The 24130-nt window shown below is 39.7% G+C and overlaps 1 protein-coding gene across 1 annotated transcript in view; it reads left to right on the top strand.

Moving 5' to 3' along the window:
• Positions 1–449: 449 nt before the first annotated feature.
• Positions 450–24130, top strand: part of GDPD4 (glycerophosphodiester phosphodiesterase domain containing 4) — a 100111-nt gene continuing 76430 nt past the window's right edge. Inside the window, exons 1-9 of the mRNA XM_055422433.2 lie at positions 450–632; positions 2878–2981; positions 8166–8259; positions 12522–12581; positions 16738–16836; positions 16907–17000; positions 17754–17831; positions 18629–18774; positions 19171–19253. Coding sequence (XP_055278408.2) covers positions 450–632; positions 2878–2981; positions 8166–8259; positions 12522–12581; positions 16738–16836; positions 16907–17000; positions 17754–17831; positions 18629–18774; positions 19171–19253 — 941 coding nt within the window. The remainder of the gene's footprint in view (positions 633–2877; positions 2982–8165; positions 8260–12521; positions 12582–16737; positions 16837–16906; positions 17001–17753; positions 17832–18628; positions 18775–19170; positions 19254–24130) is intronic.

Here is a 24130-nt window from a genome sequence, read left to right as displayed (position 1 = left end):
CAGCATCTATTAGTTGGCTAGGGCAGAGAATATGGTACCATTTTACAGGTAAGAAAATTAAACAGTGAATAGTGTAACATTTGCAATAAATGCTAAGCTAATTCATGGGAGAGGGTGAAGCTCTACTCTTCTACACCAAATCCAGTGCATCTACCTAGATTATAAACTTTTGAAAGATCTATCCATTGTTGGGGCTTCCCTGATAGCTCAGTTGGTAAAGAATCCACCTGAAATGCAGGAGATCCTGGTTCTACTCCTGGGTCGGGAAGATCCCCTGTAGAAGAGATAGGCTACCCACTCCAGTATTCTTGGGCTTCCCTTGTGGCTCAGCTGGTAAAGAATCCACCTGCAATGTGGGAGACTTTTCTGTAGAATTGTGGGGTAGGAGACATTTGAGGGAGCTTCTGGATCCTGACTACTTTATTTACCATCCAGCAAAAGGGCGAACCATGGATGACATTAACAGGATTGAGGCTGGGAATGAGGAGACAGGAAGAAGGGAAGAAAATTCATGGATTAAACGCAACTTCAACTATGAATGCTATATGACATTCCTTAACGGCTGCTACAGCTGCAAGTGGGAAGCCCAACAGAAGAAAAAACCCAGACGTCCACTCTGCTGCTGTTCTTTGGTACAGAGCGATGGGAAGGAGATGGGCCATATTTTCTTAGATATGGGGAACATGGGCCTTGAAAAAAGTACTATAATTATGTGTGTGTCTGTGTGTGTGTATGCCTATGCAGACAGTCATGCATCATGTGTAATGGGTCAAAAATAACTATTTATAAGGTGAAAGGTGATCAGAATTGGCTAGCTAAAGAAAAGAAGATGGCAAAAGAAGTGGAATCAGAGGGGGAGTCAAAGCGCTTAGTACAAAGTGTATTTTAGGTAGAGCAGAGGATATGGATGGTGAAGTGATGGGAAATGAAGCTAGTGACAGAGGCAGGACAGATGTTGTGTGGTTTTAAGAATTTTATTTCTGCCATGTAGGGAGTTAAGAGTACCTAAAGATTTTAAGATACCAAGGAGAACAGTGGTGTTTTCAGTGAAAGTGAACTTCCATTGTTGAATTTACACATATAAGGTGATAAATGGTAAGATTGGGTTGGAGAATGTTTTAACCAGATTATGTAGTAACTTTATGTCAAACTAACATGTTTGAACTTTATCCTGGAAACAGTGTGGAGGCTTTAAAATGAGTGGCAAAAGTAAAAATCAAAATAAGGAAATGGATTTATTCATCCTTTATTGAATGTGTGCCATAGTGAATAAGACCACTAAGGCCTCTGGCCCTCCTGCGTGTCACAGTCTAGTGGGATGAGTCAAGTAATAAACAGTAATGAAGAAAGGTGGTTTCAGCTAGAGATAAGAGCTTTGAAGACAATGCATAGGAAAATGTGTTCAGTTCAGTTGCTCAGTCGTGTCCAACTCTTTGCGACCCCATAGGTAGATGGAAACATGGTTAGAGAAGACTACTTTGAAACAATGTCACATGAGCAGTCTCTTAAGTGAAGACGTGGGACTACCCGTGTACATGTCTGGGGGCAAAAATATTTCAGGCAGAGGAACCAGGAAATGCAAAGCACTTGAACTGGGAATAGATTTGGTCATGTTTTAGAAACAAACAACAACAACAACAAAAAAAAAAAACAGCGTGACTGGAGTTCAGAAATGGCATTAGTTTGTAGAGTGGGATGAGGTCAGGAGTGAGCAAGGCTTAATCATGTAGGACCTTTGGGCCACAGCAGGCAGTTTGGATGATTATTCTCATACAGTAGGAAGTTCTGGGAGAGTTGTAAGCAGGGGAGTGACTTTATCTGATACATGTTTTTAAGAGGTCACACATGTTTTATGTAAAGAGTTTGTATAAACCTGAGTCAAAACCTGCTCTCTTCATCTTCCTACACTCTGGAAGCAGTGGTTAAGTGCCTTAATGCCTGTCGTGTCTCTCACCTTTTTGGGGTATTCTTTCTATATTTCCCATTTTACTTCTTAGTCTTCCCAATAGCCACATAATTTATATAAGGCAGAGATTCTGTACATCTTTAATAGTTTGGATGCAGTATCCCAAGAAGGCAAAATTTCTCATTCATGTGGTACAGTAATATTCCCAGGGTTTGACAGCTCTGGCTTGGCTGATTTTGATACGGTTTCAGTTCATGGGGTTGTCTTCAAGAATCAGTTTGTTCACCTTCTCCATAAAAATACTCTCCATCTTGGCTTTGGGTTCACATATCTGGATAGTGCCCCTGCCACCGCTTAGCTATGTGACCTTGAGTCAATTACCTTACCTCTCTGAGTTTTAGTTCTCTCTTCTGCAAAATGAGATTAACAATACCTAACTTATACGACTATATTGAGTAATAAAACAAATGAAAATCATTTGTGAAGTTCCTAGCGTTGTAGTCATATAAAATGGCTACTCAAAAAATAAAAAAAGGAGGTTGTTTATTCCGTAAATTCCTCCTTTCCCAAAAATGTGGGTAGATAAATGACTAAGTGAATTTGTGAATGAACATGTTACTCAACTAATGAACAAACATTTGATACTTGAAGAGGTGGATAAATTCAACAGATGGTTGTTGAGACCCTGTGACAGACACTGGCAGTACATAGAAGGGTAACAGAAATTCCTTTTCCTCAGAAAAGAAACATGACATCAGATACAAATCTATACAAAAATGATTCCAGTTCAGGATAATGTTATAAATAGGCTTTTACAAAATTTCATAAGGGTAAAAGAATAGTGTTGTCTCCAGCCTGGGGAGTGTAATGCCACAGTGTAACTATGTAGACCTCTGGGGGGTATAAATAGATGTTGCTGAGATACAATGGATAAATGGAGCTAAGTGAGACTTCCTTCTTTCTCTTCCCAGAGAGAGCGATTATTTTACCCATGGCTGATTATGTCATTTTTCTTGTCTATTATTTTGCTGTTTACATGGGTGGAGACTTCAAATGAATACAATGGCTTTGACTGGTGAGTTTCACTTTTTTTTTATTTTTCATTTGTGTAAGGGTTCTTTGGTCTGATAGACACATGGATGCTACTTCAGGCTGAAAAGATCTGGTGACATAAGAGGGAGAGTGGGAAAAAATTGGGTGTTCTACAGCTAGTGGATGGGAGGCACAACTCTGGAGAGGGGTATGGTTGCTCAGCACCCTCAGCTACTATACTTCCCTTCCACCTATTGTCCCTCTCACACTTAGACCAGATCTGCTCAGTGAGAAGCTTTTTCTGTGCTTCCTGTGCCCCCAGTCCTTATATTCAGATGACTCTCTGATACCTTGTTCCTCAGCTTCTCTGTCTGGGTTACTGATACCTACACTGGTTGGTCTTCATGATCTCTGTCCATGAACCCTGATGTCTCTGCCTCACCTCCAGCCTGTTTCTTCCTCCTGTCCTTACTGGGCTTCCTAAGACTCTGGAGACAGAAACAGTGTCCCATCTCATCACCTTTTCTAGCCAGATTCCTGCTCTGAACTATTCCTAGCTCTTCCAGTTTCTCTGGCCTGACTGATCTATTATACCATTACTTGGTATTTGAGGGCAAAAGGGGTATGAGGCTTTAAAAATGTAATACAGTTTACCTTTTCATTTATAGAAGTAAAATATGTTGTTTTAAACATTAAGAAATGCAGAAAAGTAGAAAATATCATCTTATTCTTCAGTGGCAATCACTTGGTGTACTTCTCAGTCTTTTTTCCTATATTATTTTTATATTATTATGCTTGTACCATATATGTAATTTTTCTTTTTTCCCCCATTTAAAATAGTTATACACATTTTGACAAATTATTAAAACTCAATGAAAATCACTTTAAATGGTTTTAGAGTCTTTCATGACATGAAGGTACTGTAGTGCACTTGCGTGCTCAGTCACTTCAGTTGTGTCCAACGCTAGCCGACACCATGGACTGTGGCCCACCAGGCTCCTCTGTCCATGGGATTCTCCAGGCAAGGATACTGGAGTGGGTTTCCCATTTCTTTCTCCAATATGAAATAATAAGCATTCAACATTGTCATTTGGTGTATCACACTGATTGATCTGTATATATTGAAGAATCCTTGCATTCCTGGGATAAATGCCACTTGATAATGATGTATGATCCTTTTAATCTGTTGTTGGTTTCAGTTTGCTAGAATATTGTTGAGGATTTTTGCATCTATATTCATCACAATTCAGTTCAGTTCAGTTCAGTTCAGTCGCTCAGTCGTGTCCGACTCTCCGCGACCCCATGAATCACAGCACACCAGGCCTTCCTGTCCATCACCAACTCCTGGAGTTCACTCAAACTCATGTCCACAGACTCAGTGATGCCATCCAGCCATCTCATTTTCGGTCGTCCCCTTCTCCTCCCGCCCCCAACCCTTCCTAGCATCAGAGTCTTTTCCAGTGAGTCCACTTGTCGCATGAGGTGGCCAGAGTATTGCAGTTTCAGCTTTAGCATCAGTCCTTCCAATGAACACCCAGGATTGATCTCCTTTAGAATGGACAATTACTGACCTATAATTTTCTTTTCTGTAATATCTTTGGTTTTTGTACCAGGGTGTTGGTGTCCTCATAGACTAAGCTTGGGAGTATTCCTGCTTCTGCAGTTTCTTTGGAATAGTTTCATGAGGATAGATGTTAACTCTTCTCTAAACCTTTGATGGAATTTGCCTGTGAAGCCATTTGGTCCTAGACTTTTTTTTCTTGAAAGACCTTTGATCACACTTTCCATGTCAGTACGTATGACTGGTCTGTTCCTATTTTCTATCTCTTCCTGTTTCAGTCTTGGAAGGTTGTATCTTTCTAAGAATTTGTCCATTTCTTCCAAGTTGTCCATTTGGGGGTTTTATAGTTGCTTATAGTAGTTTCTTATGATCCTGTGTATTTCTGTGGTGTCTGTTGTAACCTCTTATTTTTCATTTCTTTCATTTCATTTCAGGAGATGCAAAAGACATGGGTTGGGAAGGTCCCCTGGAGAATTTCTTTCTCCAGGGGACTTCAGCATTCTTGAAAAATAAGAAATGAAATTAAATGAATGAAAAGAAATGAAATGAATGATTTGAGTCCTTTCCCATTTTTCTTGATGAGTCTAGCCAAATGTTTATAATTTTGTTTATCTTTTCAAGGAACCAGCTTCTAGTTTCATTGATCCTTGCTATTTTTTTGTTTCTATTTCATTTATTTCTATTCTGTTCTTTATGATTTCTTTCCTTTTACTAATTTCAGGTTTTCTTGTTCTTTAGTTATTTTTTGTACAAAGTTAGGTTGTTTATTTGTGATTTTTCTTGTTTCCTGAGGTAAGATTGTATCAATATACACTTTCCTGGTAGAATAGCCTTTGCTGCATCTTGGGTTCTGGGTCATTATGTTTTCATTGTCATTTGTTGCTAGGTTTTTTTTTTATTACTTCTTTAATTTCTTCAGTGCTCCATTGGTTGTTTAGTAGTATACTGTTTAGCCTCTAAGTGTTTTGTTTTTTATACTTTTTTCATGTACTTTACTTTTCATCTCATAGGGTTGTGCTTGGAAAGGATGCTTTATATGATTTCAGTTCTCCTAAGTTTACCAAGTCTTGCTTTGTGGCCCAGCATGTGTTCAGTCATGGAGAATGTTCCATGTGTATTTGAGAAGAATTTGTGTTCTGCTGCTTCTGGATGGAATGCTTTATAAATATCAGCTTCTCAGGTGGCACAGTGGTAAAGAATCTGCCTGCCAAAGCAAGAGACACAGATTCAATTGCTGGGTGGGAAGATTCCCTGGAGTAGGAAATGTCAACTCACTCCAGTATTTTTGCCTGGAAAATCCCATGGACAGGGGAGCCTAGCGGATTACAGTCCATGGGCTCACAGAGACTTGAATACAACAGCACACACTTTATAAATATCAATTAAGTGTATCTGGTCTAATGTGTTACATAAGGCTTGTGTTTGCTTACTGATCTTCTGTCTGGATGATCTGTCCATTAATATAACTGGGGTGTTAACATCCTCCACAATTATCGTGTTCCCATCGATTTGTTCATTTGTGGCCATTAATATTTGCCTTATATATTGGGGTGTTCCTATGTTAGGTGTATATGTAAATACAGTTGTTATAATAGCTTTGTCTTGGATTGATCCCTTGGTCACTGTGTAATGTTCTTTGTCCATTGTAATAGTCTTTATGTTAAAGTCTATTTTGTCTAACGTGAGTATTGCTACTCTAATTTTCTTTTGATTTCCATTTGCATGGAATATTTTTTCTATGCCCTCACTTTCAGTCTGAATGTGTTCCTAGATATGAAGTGGGTTTCTCTTAGACAGCATGTATATGGGTCTTTTATGTATCCATTCAGCTAGTGTATGTCTTTTGACTGGAGCATTTAATACATTTATATTTAAGTTAATTATCGATATGTATGCTTCTACTGCCATTTTCTTAATTGTTTTGGATTTGTTTTTCTAGGTCTTTTTTCTTTCCTTCCTCTTTTGTTCTATTTTCTTATGGTTTGATGACTAAGTTTATAGTGCTGTGTTTGGATTCCTTTTGTGTGTGTGTGTACACATGCACACATCTATTTAGTTTTTGGTTGTGCTGTTTCCATGAGGTTTTGATACAGCAGTCTGTATATGTATAAGGTTGTTTTAAGTTGCTGGTCTTTTTCTTGCCTAGAGAAATTGTATTAGCATTTGCTAGTCTAGTGGTGCTGAATTCTCTTAGCTTTTGCTTGACTATAAAACTTTCGATTTCTCCATCGATTCTGAATGAGGGCCTTGCTGTGTAGAGTATTCTTGTTTGTAGGTTCTTCCCTTTCATCACTTTGAATTTATTGTGCCACTCCCTTCTGACCTGCTGAGCAATCAACTAATAACATTCTGGGGATTCCCTTGTATGTAATTGGTTGCTTTTGCCTCGTTGCTTTTGATATTTTTTCTTTGTCTTTAATTTTTGTGAATTTGATTACTATGTGTCTTGTCATGCTCCTCCTTCGGTTTATCCTGACTGGGTTTCTGCATTTCCTGGACTTTAGTGACTGTTTCCTTTCCCATGATAGGGAAGTTTTCAACTATTATCTCCTCAAATAATTTTTCAAGTCCTTTCTGTCTCCTCCTTCTGGGACCCCTATCATGTGAATGTTGGTGCATTTAATGTTGTCTCAGAGGTCTCTTAGACTGTCTTCATTTCTTTCCATTCTTTTTTCTTCTGTTCTGCAAGAGTGATTTCCACCACTGTGTCTTCCAGATCACTTATCCATTCTTTTGCCTCACTTATTTTGCTATTGATTCCTTCTAGTGTATTTTTCATTTCAGCTATTGTTCATCTATGTGTGTGTGTTCTTTAGTTCTTCTTGGTCTTTATTAAACAGTTCTTATATCTTTTCAATCCTTGCCTCCATTCTTTTTCTGAATCCTGGATCATCTTCACTGTCAGTATTATTAACTTTTTTCCTGAAAGCTTGCCTCTCTCCACTTCACTGAGTTGTTTTTCTGGAGTTTTATCTTGTTCTTCATCTGGGACATAATCCTCTGCTGTTTCAATTTTTTTTTGTTGTTTTGTGATTGTGATTTCCATTCCAAAGGCCGAAGAATTGTAGTTCTTCTTGTTTCTGCTGTCTGCCCCCTCTGTGGGTGATGCTATCTAAGAGGCTTGTGCAATTATCTTTAAGAAATCAATTTATTAGCAGTTTTATCTCATAAACTACTTTATACACAAAAAAGACCAGAGATGTTTTTAAAGGGTCCAGAGCTCTTACACAGAATATAGACATTAATATAGTGGCTTGCTGTTATGTTAGAAAACATATATGGATAAAAAAATATGCTTAAATGGAAAGTATTAGCTATGTGAAAGCAGTGAACTTATGGATGACTTTTCCTCTTTTGACAGTCCAGAATTTCTATATTTTTTTTACTAACTACAAAGTTTTTGAGTATTCTAAATAGTGTTCTAATAGTATTCTAAATAGCTTTTAAAAGCCATACAACTGACACAGAACCCCATTAAAGTACATAATTGTCTATAGGACAAAGTTAAAACTTCTCAAATAAATATCCCCAAAGGGTATCTATTCCCAAATTGCTCTTCTTCTTAGACTCGTTTCCTTATACCTCATCTAGTCCAGTCTTATCCCTTATCCTTGACACAGATGCTACTAATTCATGTATTTTAGGAATTGAAACATATTTTTGCAGGGTTGTTTTCCTAGGTGCAAGAATTTGGTTCTTTTGGTCTCTTGTCTTGCTGAGTGTCCTTGGGATCCTGGCTGCCTACACAACAATGCTGGTGGTGAGTAATGTTTCCTATTTCTCCCACCCCCTTTTCGAGTAGCCTCGTGAGGTGCTTTTGTCTGTGGTATGGTTCACAATTGGTGCTGGGAGCCCTCAGATCACTCTTACCAGAGTTTGGGTTTACATCAGCCCCTTGAATATTAGGGAGGAGGGATAGATTGTAGGGGGAAAGGCTTGTGCTGTTAGAAGGTATGTCTTTCTACTTTGACCCTTTGAAAAGGAGGCAGGACATCTTTTTGTCTTCCTCTGTTTGATGGCTTATTTTCTGGTTCACGCAGTATTGTCATTTAGATGCTCACACATTCACGTGGCAGTACTTTTACACATTTAACTATTCATTTCATAGCGCATCTCCTGAGAATCAGTTTTTCTGAGCCTTACAAATTATCTAGTGTGTTACACCTGTGATACTGTGCAAGTGCTAGTCCCCTAGTCCAGGTGCAGGGTCCATTTATTTTGGCAAGTATCTTTACACAGTAGAGACCCTGCATGTTTCCTGACATAGTAGTATCTGTAGTGTGAGAAATTCACACCAGACGTAGTAGTGTCATGTAGTATGAGAGACTGAGGCCAAGCAGTAGAGGAATCTGTAGAAGTCGAACATTTATGGGAGACTAACATTTAGGTTACTGGAGTTTTTCGGTACCCACTTACATATAGGACATATATATCTTTCTCTGATTTCATAATTTCTTGTCCCCACTGATTTCTTGTCTGATACTAAAAAACTCAACTCCCAAATCAGTTGACATTTGCATTAACTTTTCTTTCAGCAAAATATATTGATTATTGTATGAGTCATATGTACTGAGGTTACAGAGATCAAAGACATGCAGTTTCTGTTTTTATTCAGGGCACTTCAAAGACAGAGGTATGAGAAATAAAGTTACAGTAGTCCTTAATTCAGTGAGTTTAGAATCTAGTAGGGTTTGTTAGCCATCTGTATGTCTTCTTTGGAGAAATGTCTGTTTAGTTCTTTGGCCCATTTTTTGATTGGGTCATTTATATTTCTGGAATTGAGCTGCAGGAGCTGCTTATATATTTTGGAGATTAATCCTTTATCAGTTGTTTCATTTGTTATTATTTTCTCCCATTCTGAAGGCTGTCTTTTCACCTTGCTTATAGTTTCCTTTGCTGTGCAGAAGCTTTTGATTTTAATTAGGTCCTATTTGTTTATTTTTGCTTTTATTTCCAATATTCTGGGAGGTGAAAAAATGCTCAACATCCCTCATAATCAGAGAAATGCAAATCAAAACCACAATGAGATACCATTTGACACCAGTCAGAATGGCTGCTATCCAAAAGTCTACATGCAATAAATGCTGGAGAGAGTGTGGAGAAAAGGGAACCCTCTTACACTGTTGGTGGGAATGCAAACTAGTACAGCCACTATGGAGAACAGTGTGGAGATTCCTCAAAAAACTGGAAATAGAACTGCCATATGATCCAGCAATCGCACTCCTGGGCATCACACCGAGGAAACCAGAATTGAAAGAGACACATGTACTTCAGTGTTCATTGCAGCACTGTTTATAATAGCCAGGACATGGAAGCAACCTAGATGTCCATCTGCAGACAAATGGATAAGAAAGCTGTGGTACATATACACAATGTAGTAGTACTCAGCCATTAAAAAGAATGCATTTGAATCAGTTCTAATGAGGTGGATGAAACTAGAGCCTATTATACAGAGTGAAGTAAGCCAGAAAGAAAAACACTAATATAGTATACTAACGCATATATATGGAATTTAGAAAGATGCAAATGATAACCCTGTATACAAGACAGCAAAAGAGACACAGATGTATAGAACAGTCTTTGGGACTCTGTGGGAGAGGGTGAGGGTGGGATGATTTGGAAGAATGGCACTGAAACATGTATATTATCATATGTGAAATGAATCGCCAATTCAGGGTTGATGCATGTTACAGAATGCTTGGGGCTGGTGTGCAGGGATGAACCAGAGGGAGGATAAGGGGAGGAGGGAGGTGGGAGGGGGGTTCAGGAAGGGGAACTCATGTACACCCAGGGCGGATTCATGTCAATGTATGGCAAAACCAACCAATATAATATTGTAAAATAATTAGCCTCCAATAAAAAAAAGAATCTAGTAGGGAAGTAAGTCCTAGACAAAAATAACCAACACAGAGCATTATAATTGTCATTAGAAGGCCTAAATAAAGTTCAGCCTGGATTCTGAGAAGGAAGAGGTAACTTTCAGTCAAGAGAATTATTGAAACTTCTTGGAGGAGGTGGCAGAGGAGTGGAATCTTGAAAGGATGTTGGATTTAGGCGCGTGTTTATGGGAGTGCTGCAGAAAGTCCAGACCATGGCAACATCATGACAAAGTCAGTAAGACAGAGATATATGGAGTTGTGACTAGATAAGAGGAAAGAATCAGTACTGTTAGCATGTAGGGGATAGTGAAGAAAAATGGGGAATATGGTTGAAACAATAGACTTGTGATAGATTTTGTAAGGCCTGAAAAGTAGGCTAAGATACTTGGTGTAAATCAGATTCTAATTAGGATTATCATTTTGAAAGTCATTGTGTGAAGGGTGTCTGTAGACAGAAATTAGTTAGAAACTTTTCTATTTAGTGAGAAAAATGCAGATGAATGATGTACTGGGGGCAAGAATCTGGCCACCGAATTGTACTACCCTCATATATGATCAAAATAAAACTAAGATGGACTTCCACTGTCCAATAAGCCATGTGTTTTTTAATAGGCTTCTCCTCTACCCTACCTGTTTTTGGATACAGTGGCAACAACAGAGGAGACCTAGATTCTGTTTCTGTTTTAAGTTATTTTGTAACCTTGACCAAGTCACATAACTCTTCTAAGCCTTGATTTCTTGGTTCAAATGAGAATTATCATAATATTTAATGATATTTTATAGGGATTGATAATGTACAAATAAATGGCCTAGTGACTCAGTCAGTAAAGAATCAGCCTGCAATGTAGTAGACCCAAATTTGATCCCTGGGTTAGAAACATCCCCTGGAGAAGGAAATGGAAACCCACTTCAGTACTCTTGCTTGGAACATCCCATGGATAGAGGAGACTGGTGGCTACAGTCCATGGGGTCACAAGAGTTGTGCACAACAACTAAACCACCACCAAAGTACAAATAAAATTATACCATAAAATCATTTTGATAAAAAGGTGAGTGCCTTATACATTCAAACTCTCCTTAATAATCTAAGAATCTGAAGACTCCAGTTTTCAGTCTGTGTCTTCACACTGACCTGGTGATTACATAGATTTAGATTCAAACCTGCTGCTGCTGCTAAGTCACTTCAGTCATGTCCGACTCTGTGTGACCCCATAGACGGAAGCCCACCAGGCTCCCCCGTCCCTGGGATTCTCCAGGCAAGAACACTGGAGTGGGTTGCCATTTCCTTCTCCGATGTATGAAAGTGAAAAGTGAAAGTGAAGTCACTCAGTCGTGTCCAACCCATAGCAACCCCACGGACTGCAGCCTACCAGGCTCCTCCATCCATGGGATTTTCTAGGCAAGAGTACTGGAGTGGCTTGCCATTGCCTTCTCCAAGATTCAAACCTAATTAAGGTTTATTGACTAATACCGGTGTTAACTGCAGTGGTTAACAGTTGTAACAATGGCACTGGTTCCTCAAAGAAGAGCTTTTTATTTTTTTGGCTGTCTTTAGGTCTTGTTTCCATAGTTCAGGGTCTTTCATTGATGTGTATGGACTCTCTAGTTGTTGGGTTAAGTTGCTCCTCTGCATGTGGGATCTTAGTTCCCCAGCCAGAGATCAAAACCTTGCATCACAAGGCAGATTCTTAACCACTGAACCACCAATAAAGTCCCAAAAAAGAGCTGAGCTTTTAAATTACCCTTGGAAGGGCTGCCCCGTGACCTCTGTTCTCTCACTAGTGTCTCTACCTAATACCAGGAATAAGCTCCATCACACGGAAAAGAAAATTGGTAGAAACTCAGGAAGGATATCAGTGTACTGATTGTTACAAAATCACAGAGAAGATAATAAATTCTCTCTGGCTCGCTGGTGAAAGTTACAGCTAGGAAATAATATGTGAACTGTGTTTGATGGGTCCATGGCATGGGGAGGGAGAGCTTTTTAGGCAGAGGAACAGCATGGCAAACTCTTAGATGATGTAAAGGGCTTGTGTAGCATAGTTTGAATGTAATGTCAGACTGTGAAAGGTATTTTGAGTTCAGTTTTGGGTAGCATCTTGGTTTTTTTCTCTTTCTTTGTTTTTTTTTTTTTTTTTTTCAGGTACTTGGATTTTTGTTGTGTTGGGAAAAAAATGAACTATACCTGCACTGGTATCATAAGGTAGGACATCTGAATCTTCATAGGAGACCTGAGACAAGGACGGAATGTGCCTCTTTGGCACTGAGTGTTAAATACAGAGCTTCCCTTTCTTTGTCTCCCTTAGAAACAAGAGACCTGCTTACACTGTTTCAACTGAAATCATTCAGTTTCTAGCAGGTAGAACTGGCTTACTGACCAAGCTGAACCCAAACTTTATTTTTTCTCACTACTCCATGTTAAACTCATTCTGTGATTCTGTTCTTCCCACTCCCATAAAATCCTGTGCAAACTCCATTATTTTCCCAGTCCTTTATAGTCACAGAACTTTCTTATTTCAGTCATTAAGAATTTGAGTTTACTGTAATAGACCGAGCTTTCCTAATGGTGCAATGGTAAAGAATCCTGCAATGCAGGAGACACAGGAGACGCAGGTTCAATTTCTAGGTCAAGAAGATCCCCTGGAAGAGGGCATGGCAAAACACTCCAGTATTCTTACCTGAAGAATCCCCAAGGACAGAAGAGCCTGGCAGACTACAGTCCATGGGATCGCAAAGAGTCAGACCCTATTGTAACCTAAATGGGAAGGAAATCCAAAAAAGTGGGGATATATGTATACATACAGCTGATTCCCTTTTCTGTATAATAGAAACTAACACAACATTGTAAAGCAACTATATTCTAATAAAATTTTTTAAAGTAAATAAATTTTAAAATAAAATTTTACTAGCAGTGACAAAGGATCCATATCTGGTCTGAGGAAGCAGGTATCCCTGACCCAGCATCTGAAGACATGCAGCTCATTTCCAACACTGCCTCCCTCATTTTGTTCTGCCATGGGCTTGAGCATCTCTAGCACAGCCCCTTGCTATTTATAAGCTTTCAGGTATGGCTTTGATACCATTCCTTGTATTTCCTCAAATCCAGGAACATGTCAAATTCTGAGTGGTCTCCTTAAATTTCCTTTTACTCAAAAGGGAAGGATGAAGTGAAAATACAAATTTCAGAGTTAGAGTGAATGGAAATCGAAATCACAGGATCATACAGGGAAACAGGAAACTGAAGCGTGAACATATAGGCCTTACTGAGATCCTACGGGTTTTGGACTTGGGACAGCATGAGCAGTTAGTCACTACCAAGAGAACCTGTGGGTTAAACCATTCTGATTACTATTCCAGGCTTGTGTCTGTTATAGAAACCATGCTTACATTGCGTCTGTCAGTGAGTGCTGCTACTTGGCCTCTGCCTAGCAAAATCTCATCGTTGCCTTTGAACTCGGGAAGCCAGTATCAATGGCAGCCCTTTATCCAGGCACAAAGGATGGCCACTACAGTGCTTTTCAAGGATGCTGACGCTTTCCTCATCAATGTGTTTTTCAGTGTCCTCTGAGACCTCCCATAGAGCATGATATAGAGTGGCTTAGCTCATCATTGGTGATATTAACAGCATTCTAGTAACTTTTTCTCAATAAACCATTGGATTCTTTCTTCCATATTATACCGAGAAATTGCTGGTGTCCCAATTTTATAAAGCTTGGGCTACTATTGAGCTGAAACTCCAATACTTTGGCTACCTGATGCGAAGAGCTGACTCATTTGAAAAGACCCTGATGCTTGGTAAGATTGAGGGCAGGAAGAGAAGGGGACGACAGAGGATGAGATAGTTACATGGCATCACCGACTCAATGGACATGAGTTTGGGTAAACTCTGGAAGTTGGTGATGGACAGGGAGGCCTGGCGTGCTGCAGTTCATGGGGTTGCAAAGAGTCAGACACAACTGAGCAGCTGAACTGAACTATTGAGCCAAGGTTTCAGATACACAAACAGAACCACTCTGAGATGCATAATACCTGGATGCTGATACATTGAATTTAGAATCTCTGGTAAGTGCACATGTATCAGTAAATTCAGCCTGATTTAATATTACTTTACTTTATCCTTGTCTAGCATCCTTAATATTACATTGTTTTTTCCTTGGCAAGCATCCTCAGAATCAATTCTGACACATATTCTACCAGGATTTTTGTTAATAAATTTAACAAAGCCATCATCTCTTCAGGTATTCTGTGATCTAATTCCAGTTACGAATGCATAGCCAATGAGAAGTGGTGGAGCTGGTTATTAGAGGAGTTGGAATACCCTTGGAAGATGACTAATTTGTGTGGACCTTTAAACCCTTGGCCTTTAAGTCTCCCTGGCAAGGGAGTTTCTCTAGGGCTTAGAATTTCAGTGTGAAAAGAGTAAACCTGGAAGGAAAGGGTTAGCAATCAGGTCTATAGTGCATTCCCTTCTACTTAAATGTGCTCAGAGAACAATGAATGACCTCAAATAAAACTCTTTATTTTTAAAAATCTGTATATAATAACCCAACCTGCTAATAAATATCTTTAGTATATGGAAATTTCTAGGAGGATCTAAATTGGTATATCTAGGTTGCTTACAATAAATAAACTTACCTGGAATTTATAGATTTGTAAGGTGAGAGGCATGGCTGGCTGAAGTTGTATAGGTAACAAAATATATTTTTTAGAAAATGATTCACCATAACCCAAAAGATTCTTTCTGTGGAGAAATGTTTCCACAGACTTTGCTCAAAACACACCTCACAGTTTGAGTCCCAGACCAGAATATATTGTAATGTAGGAAAGACCCTTTTATGAATAGCTACTTTTGACAGATCTCCAAGGGAAACTGTTTTATCTGTACCTTATAATTGCTTTAAATCATTAGTAAAGCTTAGTGTTGGTTAAAATCACAGAATTACGTGAGATTCAGGTGAGCCTCATTTGTCTATTAAAAGTTTGTATTGTGATGCATTTGGTTTGCTAATAAGTTATTTAAGATTTTAATATCTACATAGATCTATGTATAGAAGAGTTTGGACTGTCATTTTTGCTTCCTATAATGTCCTTGTTGAGTATGAATATCAGTGTTTTTGTTGGCTTCAAAAAACAAGTTAGAGAAAATTCCCTCTTTATTCTTTGGAAGAGTTTTTTTAAAATTGAAGTATTTCTTCCTTAAATATTTGAAAAATTAACCCTGAGTGCAACAAGGCCTGGAGTTTCTTTTATGAGGTTTAATTACAGATTCATAGATAAAGAATTATGGAGGAGTGGAAACCAAGCACTGTCTAGAGGGCTGCATACATATAGAAAACTATCTATTTGAAGAGAAGCAGTTAAAGTTATGTATTCTTGGTCTCAATGTTCATTTCCTATGACTAAATATAGTTTTCTGGCCAGCAGGTTTTTTTCATCTGTTCACCAAATATTTATAGAAAGTTTATTATGCGTCAGACATTCTAAAGACAATAAATATATAATCATGAACATTATCCCTGATTTCATGAAGCTTATAGTCTGTTTGGGGAAAGCATACGCTGAACAAAATGCTGTTTACCTGGGATTGTATTGAGTCGTATTTTTAAAAAGTGAATATTTGTAACGGCTGCTGTTGAGCTGAACGAGGCATGCCGGGCAATGTTGAGGGCCAAGCTGACGTGGGGATAATAAACCAGTAAAGGGGTCAGACCGCATAGCTCTGTAGGTTTGGTTCTTTTTCCAGCCATGGTGCACAAAAAAGACTTCACAGCAAAGAAGGTGGATTATTAGATCCACGGACTATTAAAGAATCGTTAGATTTAAAAAGATGAGGAAATGAGGCCCTTGAAACTGTGAGTACATGCATGGCAATCCACTCCAGTATTCTTGGCTGGAGAATCCCATGGACAGAGGAGACTTGCAGGCTACAGTCCGTAAAGAGTCAGACACGACTGAAGTGCCTTACACACTCACGCACATTTCCCAAGGACAGGTCTGGTCCAAGCTTAGTGTCTACAAGTCAAAGTGAAAGTTGCTCAGAGATGTCCAACTCTTTGAGACCCATGGACTATACAGTCCATGGAATTCTCCAGGCCAGAATACTGGAATGGGTAGCCTTTTCCCTTCTCCAGAGGATCTTCCAAACCCAGGGATCGAACCGAGGTGTCCTGTATTATGGGCAGATTCTTTACCAGCTGAGCCACAAGGGAAGCCCAAGAAAAGTGGGTAGCCTATCCCTTCTCCAGTGGATCTTCCCAACCCAGGAATTGAACCGGGGTCTCCTTCATTGCAGGCAGATTATTTAACAACTGAGCTATCAGGGAAGCTCCAAAGTCAAAATATTCTTTTTATTTCCCTAGATCATAGTTCTGATAGTGATTCTGTTTTGCTCGTTTTTGATGTGGATTTTATTAACTTTTTGGAGAGAGAGATGGCTCACCATTGGGCTCTCACTGCAGGTAAGCACCATCCTTAGTTGTAGCCCTGTCTGTCCAGATGTGTTCAGCCTGACTTTTGGCTTTCTCTCAGGTCTTTGCTCCCTACATACACCTGAGCAGCATATCTGCGATGGTTTTGCTTTCCTGGCCTGTGGCCTTCTACTTGATCCATTTGGAAGGAGAAGGTATGTCCTAAGGGTGGAACCTTCCCTGATTCTTCCAGCTCTGACTTTAGCTAGTGTACTTCACTCAGCCAAACAAGGTTGGTAGATAGCCAGCACTGTAGCTTTTTTAAATTCATTTAGCTTGTTACTCAGGCATCCTTCTTGTGGTCAAACTCACAACCCTACATGGCCTGTCATAGCATTTCTTTGATCAAACAGGCCCTCTTCTAAAAGGGGATCCTCCTTGTAGAAAAATAAGAATTTTCTCTCTGTTATTACACATTGACTGTCTGGGAATAGATTGAAGTAGTTGTGGGGAGGGTAGAGGAAATTTTAATTTCATTTGACCAGCGATGGTACAAGTCAGAGTTCTTTTAGTTTATATTCACATATTACTATTTTCAACTCAAGAACCAAGTGCAGATATCCCCTGGACACATCTTAGTACTTCAAAACAGTCCCCAGTGAAATATCATGGAAACAAACAAGAGTCAAGAGCTGTATATGAAACTATTTTGAGAATGGAGTTTTCTCTCAGCACCCTTACTGAGAAACCAGGAGGACCTTCTTCTATGCCTTTTTTTTTTTTACTGCTGGTTAAACAGGGAGTGCCTGCTTCCTGACTTGTGCAAGGATGCAGGAAAGAGAAAAACTCAATTGGTAGTGTTGTCATTGAGTGTACACCTGTGTATGTGTATGTGACCAGTGGGTTTTAGGAAATGTTTCTGGGAGCAAGAACTTAATGACTTTTGTTTTTCATTTCCTGAATTTTAGCCAGAATGAGAAGATACCAGAATACAGGTAGTGAAAGAAGAAGAAACAAGTGGTGTAATATGCTCACAAAGTTGAGAGGTTAGAGCTGGCAGATCTAGATTTTTAAGCAACAGAGATGGTAATTTTAAAATGTACAAATGGGTAAAATCCTCCAAGGTCTAAAATAGTAAGTGTTGGGGAATGGCCAGTGATAACAGGTATTATGGTCAGGTTGTGTGTGTCTGTGTCTGTGCGTGTATTTAAGAGATGAATGAGGAGCGAGAGGGAAGTGTCTTCTATTTACTGAGAACCTGTGATGAGTCAACACTCATATTAATTACATATTAATTACATGAGATAGATGTTAGTAGCAAAATAGTTCCATTTTTCAGAATGAGAAAAGTGAAGATCCGAAGAGGTTAAACAACATGTCTAAGACACAAAATTAGAAAATAATAGTCTCGCTTTGAACTTGGATTTTTTTCAACTAGTATCCCTTCTACTATGCCTCACTGCCTTCAGCACAGGGGCATTTTAGGTTGATCCTTAAGAGCTTGAGGACTTTCTCAGAAGCAACCAAACTACTCCTCCTTCTGAGAAGTTATTCCTTAACATTCCCTCTCCTTCTACCTCCTGTACAACTCATTCTCTTGTAAATTTGCATTTGCAATAATTTTGACTTAATAACACTTTTTATTTGAATAGTTCTTTACTTTCAAATCACTGAAAGAATATGGGGATATGACAGAAATTGAGAGTAAATCAGTGAGTCCACAGATTCAATGAACCCATGCACTAGGTATTTACTGACTGTTGTTTTGGGAATAGTTATTTGCTTGGGTTGGTTCTCCATTCCTTTTTTCCTTTTTGTCACTTTCTCCTTCCAACTTTTTCAGTTCTACAAGTGGTTGTTGGATTGCCCTTCCTTCTTATCCTTTTATGTCTCTATGTGGTGCCATTTGGAAATTATTCTCCCTGTGTTCAGGAGAAGGATAAATTAGCACCCAAGCCGAACTTCTTTGGTCACAGAGGTGCACCCATGGTAGGTCTGAACATGATGGATGTGGGTGAGTACAGATGTGCATGGGTGTGGATGAGACAATGGCACATCAGACCCAGGAGCCCCTGGAGAAGTAAAGAGTTTGGCTTGAGATGACAGGAATAAGGAGTTAAATGTAGAGGTTGGACTTGAACCCAGGTCACCTAATTCTCAGTCTTTCTTCTCTCTATGGTGCCCAGTGACATTGCCTCAGATGAACCAAGTCCCCAAATCAGGTTCGGTAGAGTAGAATGTAGGCAGATTCTTTGAAGAAAGACCCAAGGGAACCAAACTCTGCTTCCTAAAGTCTTTTCATTACTGGGGCCCCTCCCTACCTTACAAGGGATGTTGGCAGAAAAGACTGTGAGATTAAAGGCCTGATGTCCTTTTCTTACACAGCTGGGACCTGAGAATACCGTAATGTCCTTTGAGAAAGCTGTTGAACAAGGGGCCCATGGACTGGAGAGTGATGTGCAAATAAGGTAGGAAAGAAGGGGCCTGGGTGGGAGGAGAAAAGACCAATGCCATGGACGACTCCAGCCTGGCCCAGGCTCTAGAGAGGGCAAGCCCCTGGGAGTTTCTCCCATGTTCACATGGGACATCTGCACATGACACACATATATGAACCACTTCTCCTTTACAAACCACATATCTGCAACCCCTGCATTCTCAATCACAGGCTTGTAGATCACTCTGTATAGTCTCCACACATAGCTCAAATTTGTACCCCCTACAAACATGCTTATAACTCATTCCCATGCCCTACCTTAGCAATCTATTTAATTAACATTCCCTGGGTACCTACTATATTCCTACTATATCCTTCTTTTGAGTGCTGGGGAGAGGCAGATGAGTGAAATATAGTCCTGCCTAAGAGCTGTTCCCAGCCAGTGAAGGAGATAGGGCATGTTTACAAATAAACACAGTACCGGACCATGTGTGGTGAGGGCCTTCCAGAACAGAGTAAGGCAAATGCAGTGGAACCTCAGTGAAGGAGGGTGAGTCCCCCTCCTGCTCTGTGAAAAATGATCTTTGTGTTCAGAACTGTGTTTGTGTTGAACCTTGAAGGAAAAATAGTATTTTCCCAAGCAGAGATGGGGAATCTGGGCAGAGGCAATAGCTTAGCCAAAGGCATCCCAATGAAAAATAACAAATTTGTGGATCAGTGGGCTAGTCTATATGAATGCCAAGAGTAATTCACTTCAGGGACATGAGAGGGCTATGTGAGGGGGAGGTATGGTTGCAAGGCTTACTGAGACTGACTGGATTACAGAGATCCCTAAATGTGTAATGAGCAGCCATGCTAGGTTTTAAAGAAAGATCAGTTTATTGTTTTAGAAAGACTCATCTGAGAATTTGTGAGAGAGAATTGTGAGGGAGATGGGCAGTAGGCTTTAGCATTGTCCAAGGGAAAACGAAGACTTGGATCATAAGAAGACTTAGATCACAACAGGGACGAGGACAAAAAGACATGCTTTTTTGTAGAATGTATGTACTTGGGCAGCCGGAAATACAGATGAACTGTTGGATGGCTATATTAGTGAATACGGCATTTACTATTCCCTTCCCACTTCCCTGGTGGCTCAGACAGTAAAGAATCTGCCTGCGATGTGGGAGACCTGGGTTTGATCCCTGGGTCAGGAATATCCCCTGGAGAAGGGAATGGCAAGCCTCTCAATATTCCTGCCTGGAGAATTTCATGGACAGAGGAGCCTGGTGGACTACAGTCCACAGGGTAAAAAAGAGTCAGACACAACTGAGCTACTAACACTCACACACAAACACACACACACACACACACACACACACACCCTTCCTTCCCAGCCTTCGGTGAGCCAAACAGGAAAGAAATGGACATCTTATTTCACAATGAAGAACTGTAGTTTGAACCTGAATTCAAAGAAGAGAAATGTATGCTGAGGATATAAGGCTAGAATGTACATGACAAAGCCAGGATTAAAACTAGATTTCCTGCAATCAGGAAATTACCTGTTGACATTACCTAACAGTGATGTTACTCAGCTGTTTCATGCAGGATATTTTAAGCAGAATTGAAGCTGGATGTTCTTTCAGAGCTTCTGGGTTCGTTGTGCAAATGCCTAGAGGTCATGGCCTAATGTGGTCATGATGCTGAGCCAATGAGCTCCTGGCACATTGTCTTTCTCTCTTATCTTACTTCTAACTTCAACTTCAGTGTAGATGACCCTTCCAACCCTTCAGTTTCTCTGTGTCTTGATGTCTTCATTTCCCATTACCACCTCCTCCACATACCTCCACCATCCACACTGATGGTCATAATCTAGACTTCATCACTAATAAAAATTGCTTATCAGCCATAGTGTAGCCGGAACAAGAATACCACAGCAGTGACTAGAACAGGAAAATGTAATATCAAGAATTACTAAGTAGTAAAATGGGGAAACAGTGAGAGACTTTATTTTGGGGGGCTCCAAAAATCTCTGCAGATGGTGATTGCAGCTATGAAATTAAAAGACGCTTACTCCTTGGAAGGAAAGTTATGACCAACCTAGACAGCATATTAAAAAGCAGAGACATTACTTTGCTGACAAAGGTCCATCTAGTCAAGGCTATGGTTTTTCCAGTAGTCATGTATGGATGTGAGAGTTGGACCATAAAGAAAGCTGAGCCCCAAAGAATTGATGCTTTTGAACTGTGGGGTTGGAGAAGACTCTTGAGAGTCTCTTGGACTGCAAGGAGATCCAACCAGTCCATCCTAAAGGAGATCAGTCCTGGGTGTTCATTGGAAGGACTGATGTTGAAGGTGAAACTCCAATATTTTGGCCACCTGATGGGAAGGGAAGAGCTGACTCATTTGAAAAGACCCTGATTCTGGGAAAGAATGAAGGTGAGAGCAGAAGGGGATGACAGAGGATGAGATGGTTGGATGACATCATCAACTCAATGGACATGAGTTTGGGTGGGCTCTGGGAGTTACTGTTGGACAGGGATGCCTGGCATGCTGCAGCTCATGGAGTCGCAAAGAGTTGGACACGACTGAGCAACTGAACTGAACTGAACCGAAAATGTTGTTAGCTTCTGAAAGAGGAACACAGGACTGTGGAAATGAACAAACAGCAGCTACTTGAACTTCAGCACATTCCACCCTGTTCTTTTCAAGAATTGGAAATACATTGGAAAAAAAAAGTTTAAAACTGGACAAAAATCACAAAGCATCTGACAGAAGACTCTGAAAGGTGGAGAATGGGAGGTGGACTGGCTGAGTTCATAATCCTGAAGGAACTTCCTTGTATGGAGCAAGTTTCCTGTTGGTTGTTTTGGTTTTTTCCTCATATAGCCTGACATGAGCTCTGAAGAGACCTGCACAGAAACACCTACAGCTGCACAGGGGAAATAGTCTGCTTTTTCTAGCCAGAGAATTTGCAGTAGGATTGCTCAAAAGGCTATAAATGTTTTGACCATACCAGTCCTACTCAGGGGAACATGACACAAAAGCCACTGCCGTCCCTCTCACAGCTTGAGGCGGTGGCCCTGCAGGATATGAGCAAATCCCTGTAACGATTTCTGCCCTGGTATAAGAAGTGGTACCCCTCTCCTTTCTCTGCCTACTTAAGAGTGACGTACTGAGAGAAGTTTTCTAGAGAAAGTGACTTTTTTGTGCTAAAATATATTTAACATAAAACATCATTTTAACCATTTTTAAAGAAAATTTTGTTAGCATATAGTTGACTTACAATATTGTGTTAATTTAAGGTATACAGGAAAGTGAATCTGTTATACACATATCTACTCTTTTTGTTGTTGTTTGGTTACTATGTGGTGTCTGAATCTTCTGTGACCCCATGGACTATAGACCACCAAGTACCTCTGTCCATGGAATTTCCCAGGCAAGTACTGGAGTTGGTTGCCATTTCCTTCTCTAGGGTATCTTCCTGACCCAGGGATTGAACCTGCATCTCTGGCATTGCAGGCAGCGTCTGTGCTGCTGAGCCACTGGGGAAGCCCAGTCTACTCTTTAGTGTACAGTTTAATGGCATTCAGTATATTCACCTTGTTTCACTACTCTCACCACCATCCATGTCTGGAACTTCTTCATCTTCTCAAACTGAAGCTCTGTACCTATTAAATAATAACATAATTCATATAGCGTACAAAATCTGTTTTGATCAGCTGTTTGTCTTACTTGTAAGGCTTCCAGTCAATAGTAGACTATTAGTAGTTAAGATTTGGGGAGTTAAAAGTTATGTATGAATTTTTGACTGTTCCTATAACACCCCATTGTTCAAGGGTCACCTGTAGTGCAAAAAAAAAAAACAAAAAAAACACTATCTATGAAAAATGTTCAAATAACCAATAGAAAGCCAAAATGAGAAAACAGGGGAGCAAAGTTGGAGCAACCAACCAAACATCAAACTAGTATCAAAGTGGCAGACTTAAATCATAACATACCAACAAATATAATAAATATAAATACTCTAAATATACAAATTAAAAGACATATAGTGGTAGACTATATATATTAAAACATAATGTATTAAATACATATAATACATAAACTATATGCTGTGTACAATAAATTCACCTCAACTATACTGATATAGACAGGATTTTCCCCAAAATCTGGCTTAAAACTCAACATTCAAAAAACTAAGATCCTGGCATCTGGTCCCATCACTTCATGGCAAATAGATGGGGGGAAAGTGGAAACAGTGACCGATTTTATTTTCTTGGGCTCTTAAATCACTGTGGATGGTAGTTGCAGCCATGAAATTAAAATTGCTTGCTCCTTGGAAGAAAAACTATCATTAAACAAGACAGAGTCTTAGAAAGTGGAGGCATCACTTTACCAACAAAGGTCTGTATGGTCAAAGCTATGGTTTTTCCAGTAGTCATGTATGGATGTGAGAGTTGGACCATAAAGAAGGCTTAGTGCCAAAGAACTGATGCTTTTGAACTTTGGTGCTGGAGAAAACTGTTGAGAGTTCATTGGAAGGACTGATGCTGAAGCTGATGCTCCAATACCACCTGACCACCTGATGCAAAGAGCCGACTCATTGGAAAAGACCTGATGCTGGGAAAGATTGAGAGGAGGAGGGAGGGGATGACAGAGGACAAGATGTTTGGATGACATCAACAACTCCATGGACATGAGTTTGAGCAAACTCCGGGAGATAGTGAAGGACAGGGAAACCTGGCATGCTGCAGTCCATGGGGTTGCAAAGAATCAGACACAACTTAGCAACTGAACAACAACAAATAGGTTAAACTAAAAGGATGGGAAAATATACAAATAAAAGGTGGAGTAGTTATATTAATATTAGACAAAGTAAACTTCAGAGTAGAGAAAACCACAAAAAGCAAGGAACACTGCATAATGATT

The sequence above is a fragment of the Moschus berezovskii genome, chromosome 14 (genome assembly GCF_049115385.1).
Source record: "Moschus berezovskii isolate FMDL1 chromosome 14, NW_MosBer_1.0, whole genome shotgun sequence".
NCBI lineage: Eukaryota > Metazoa > Chordata > Mammalia > Artiodactyla > Moschidae > Moschus > Moschus berezovskii.
Note: the sequence above shows the minus strand (reverse complement) of the source record. Positions and strands in the feature narration are given on the sequence as shown.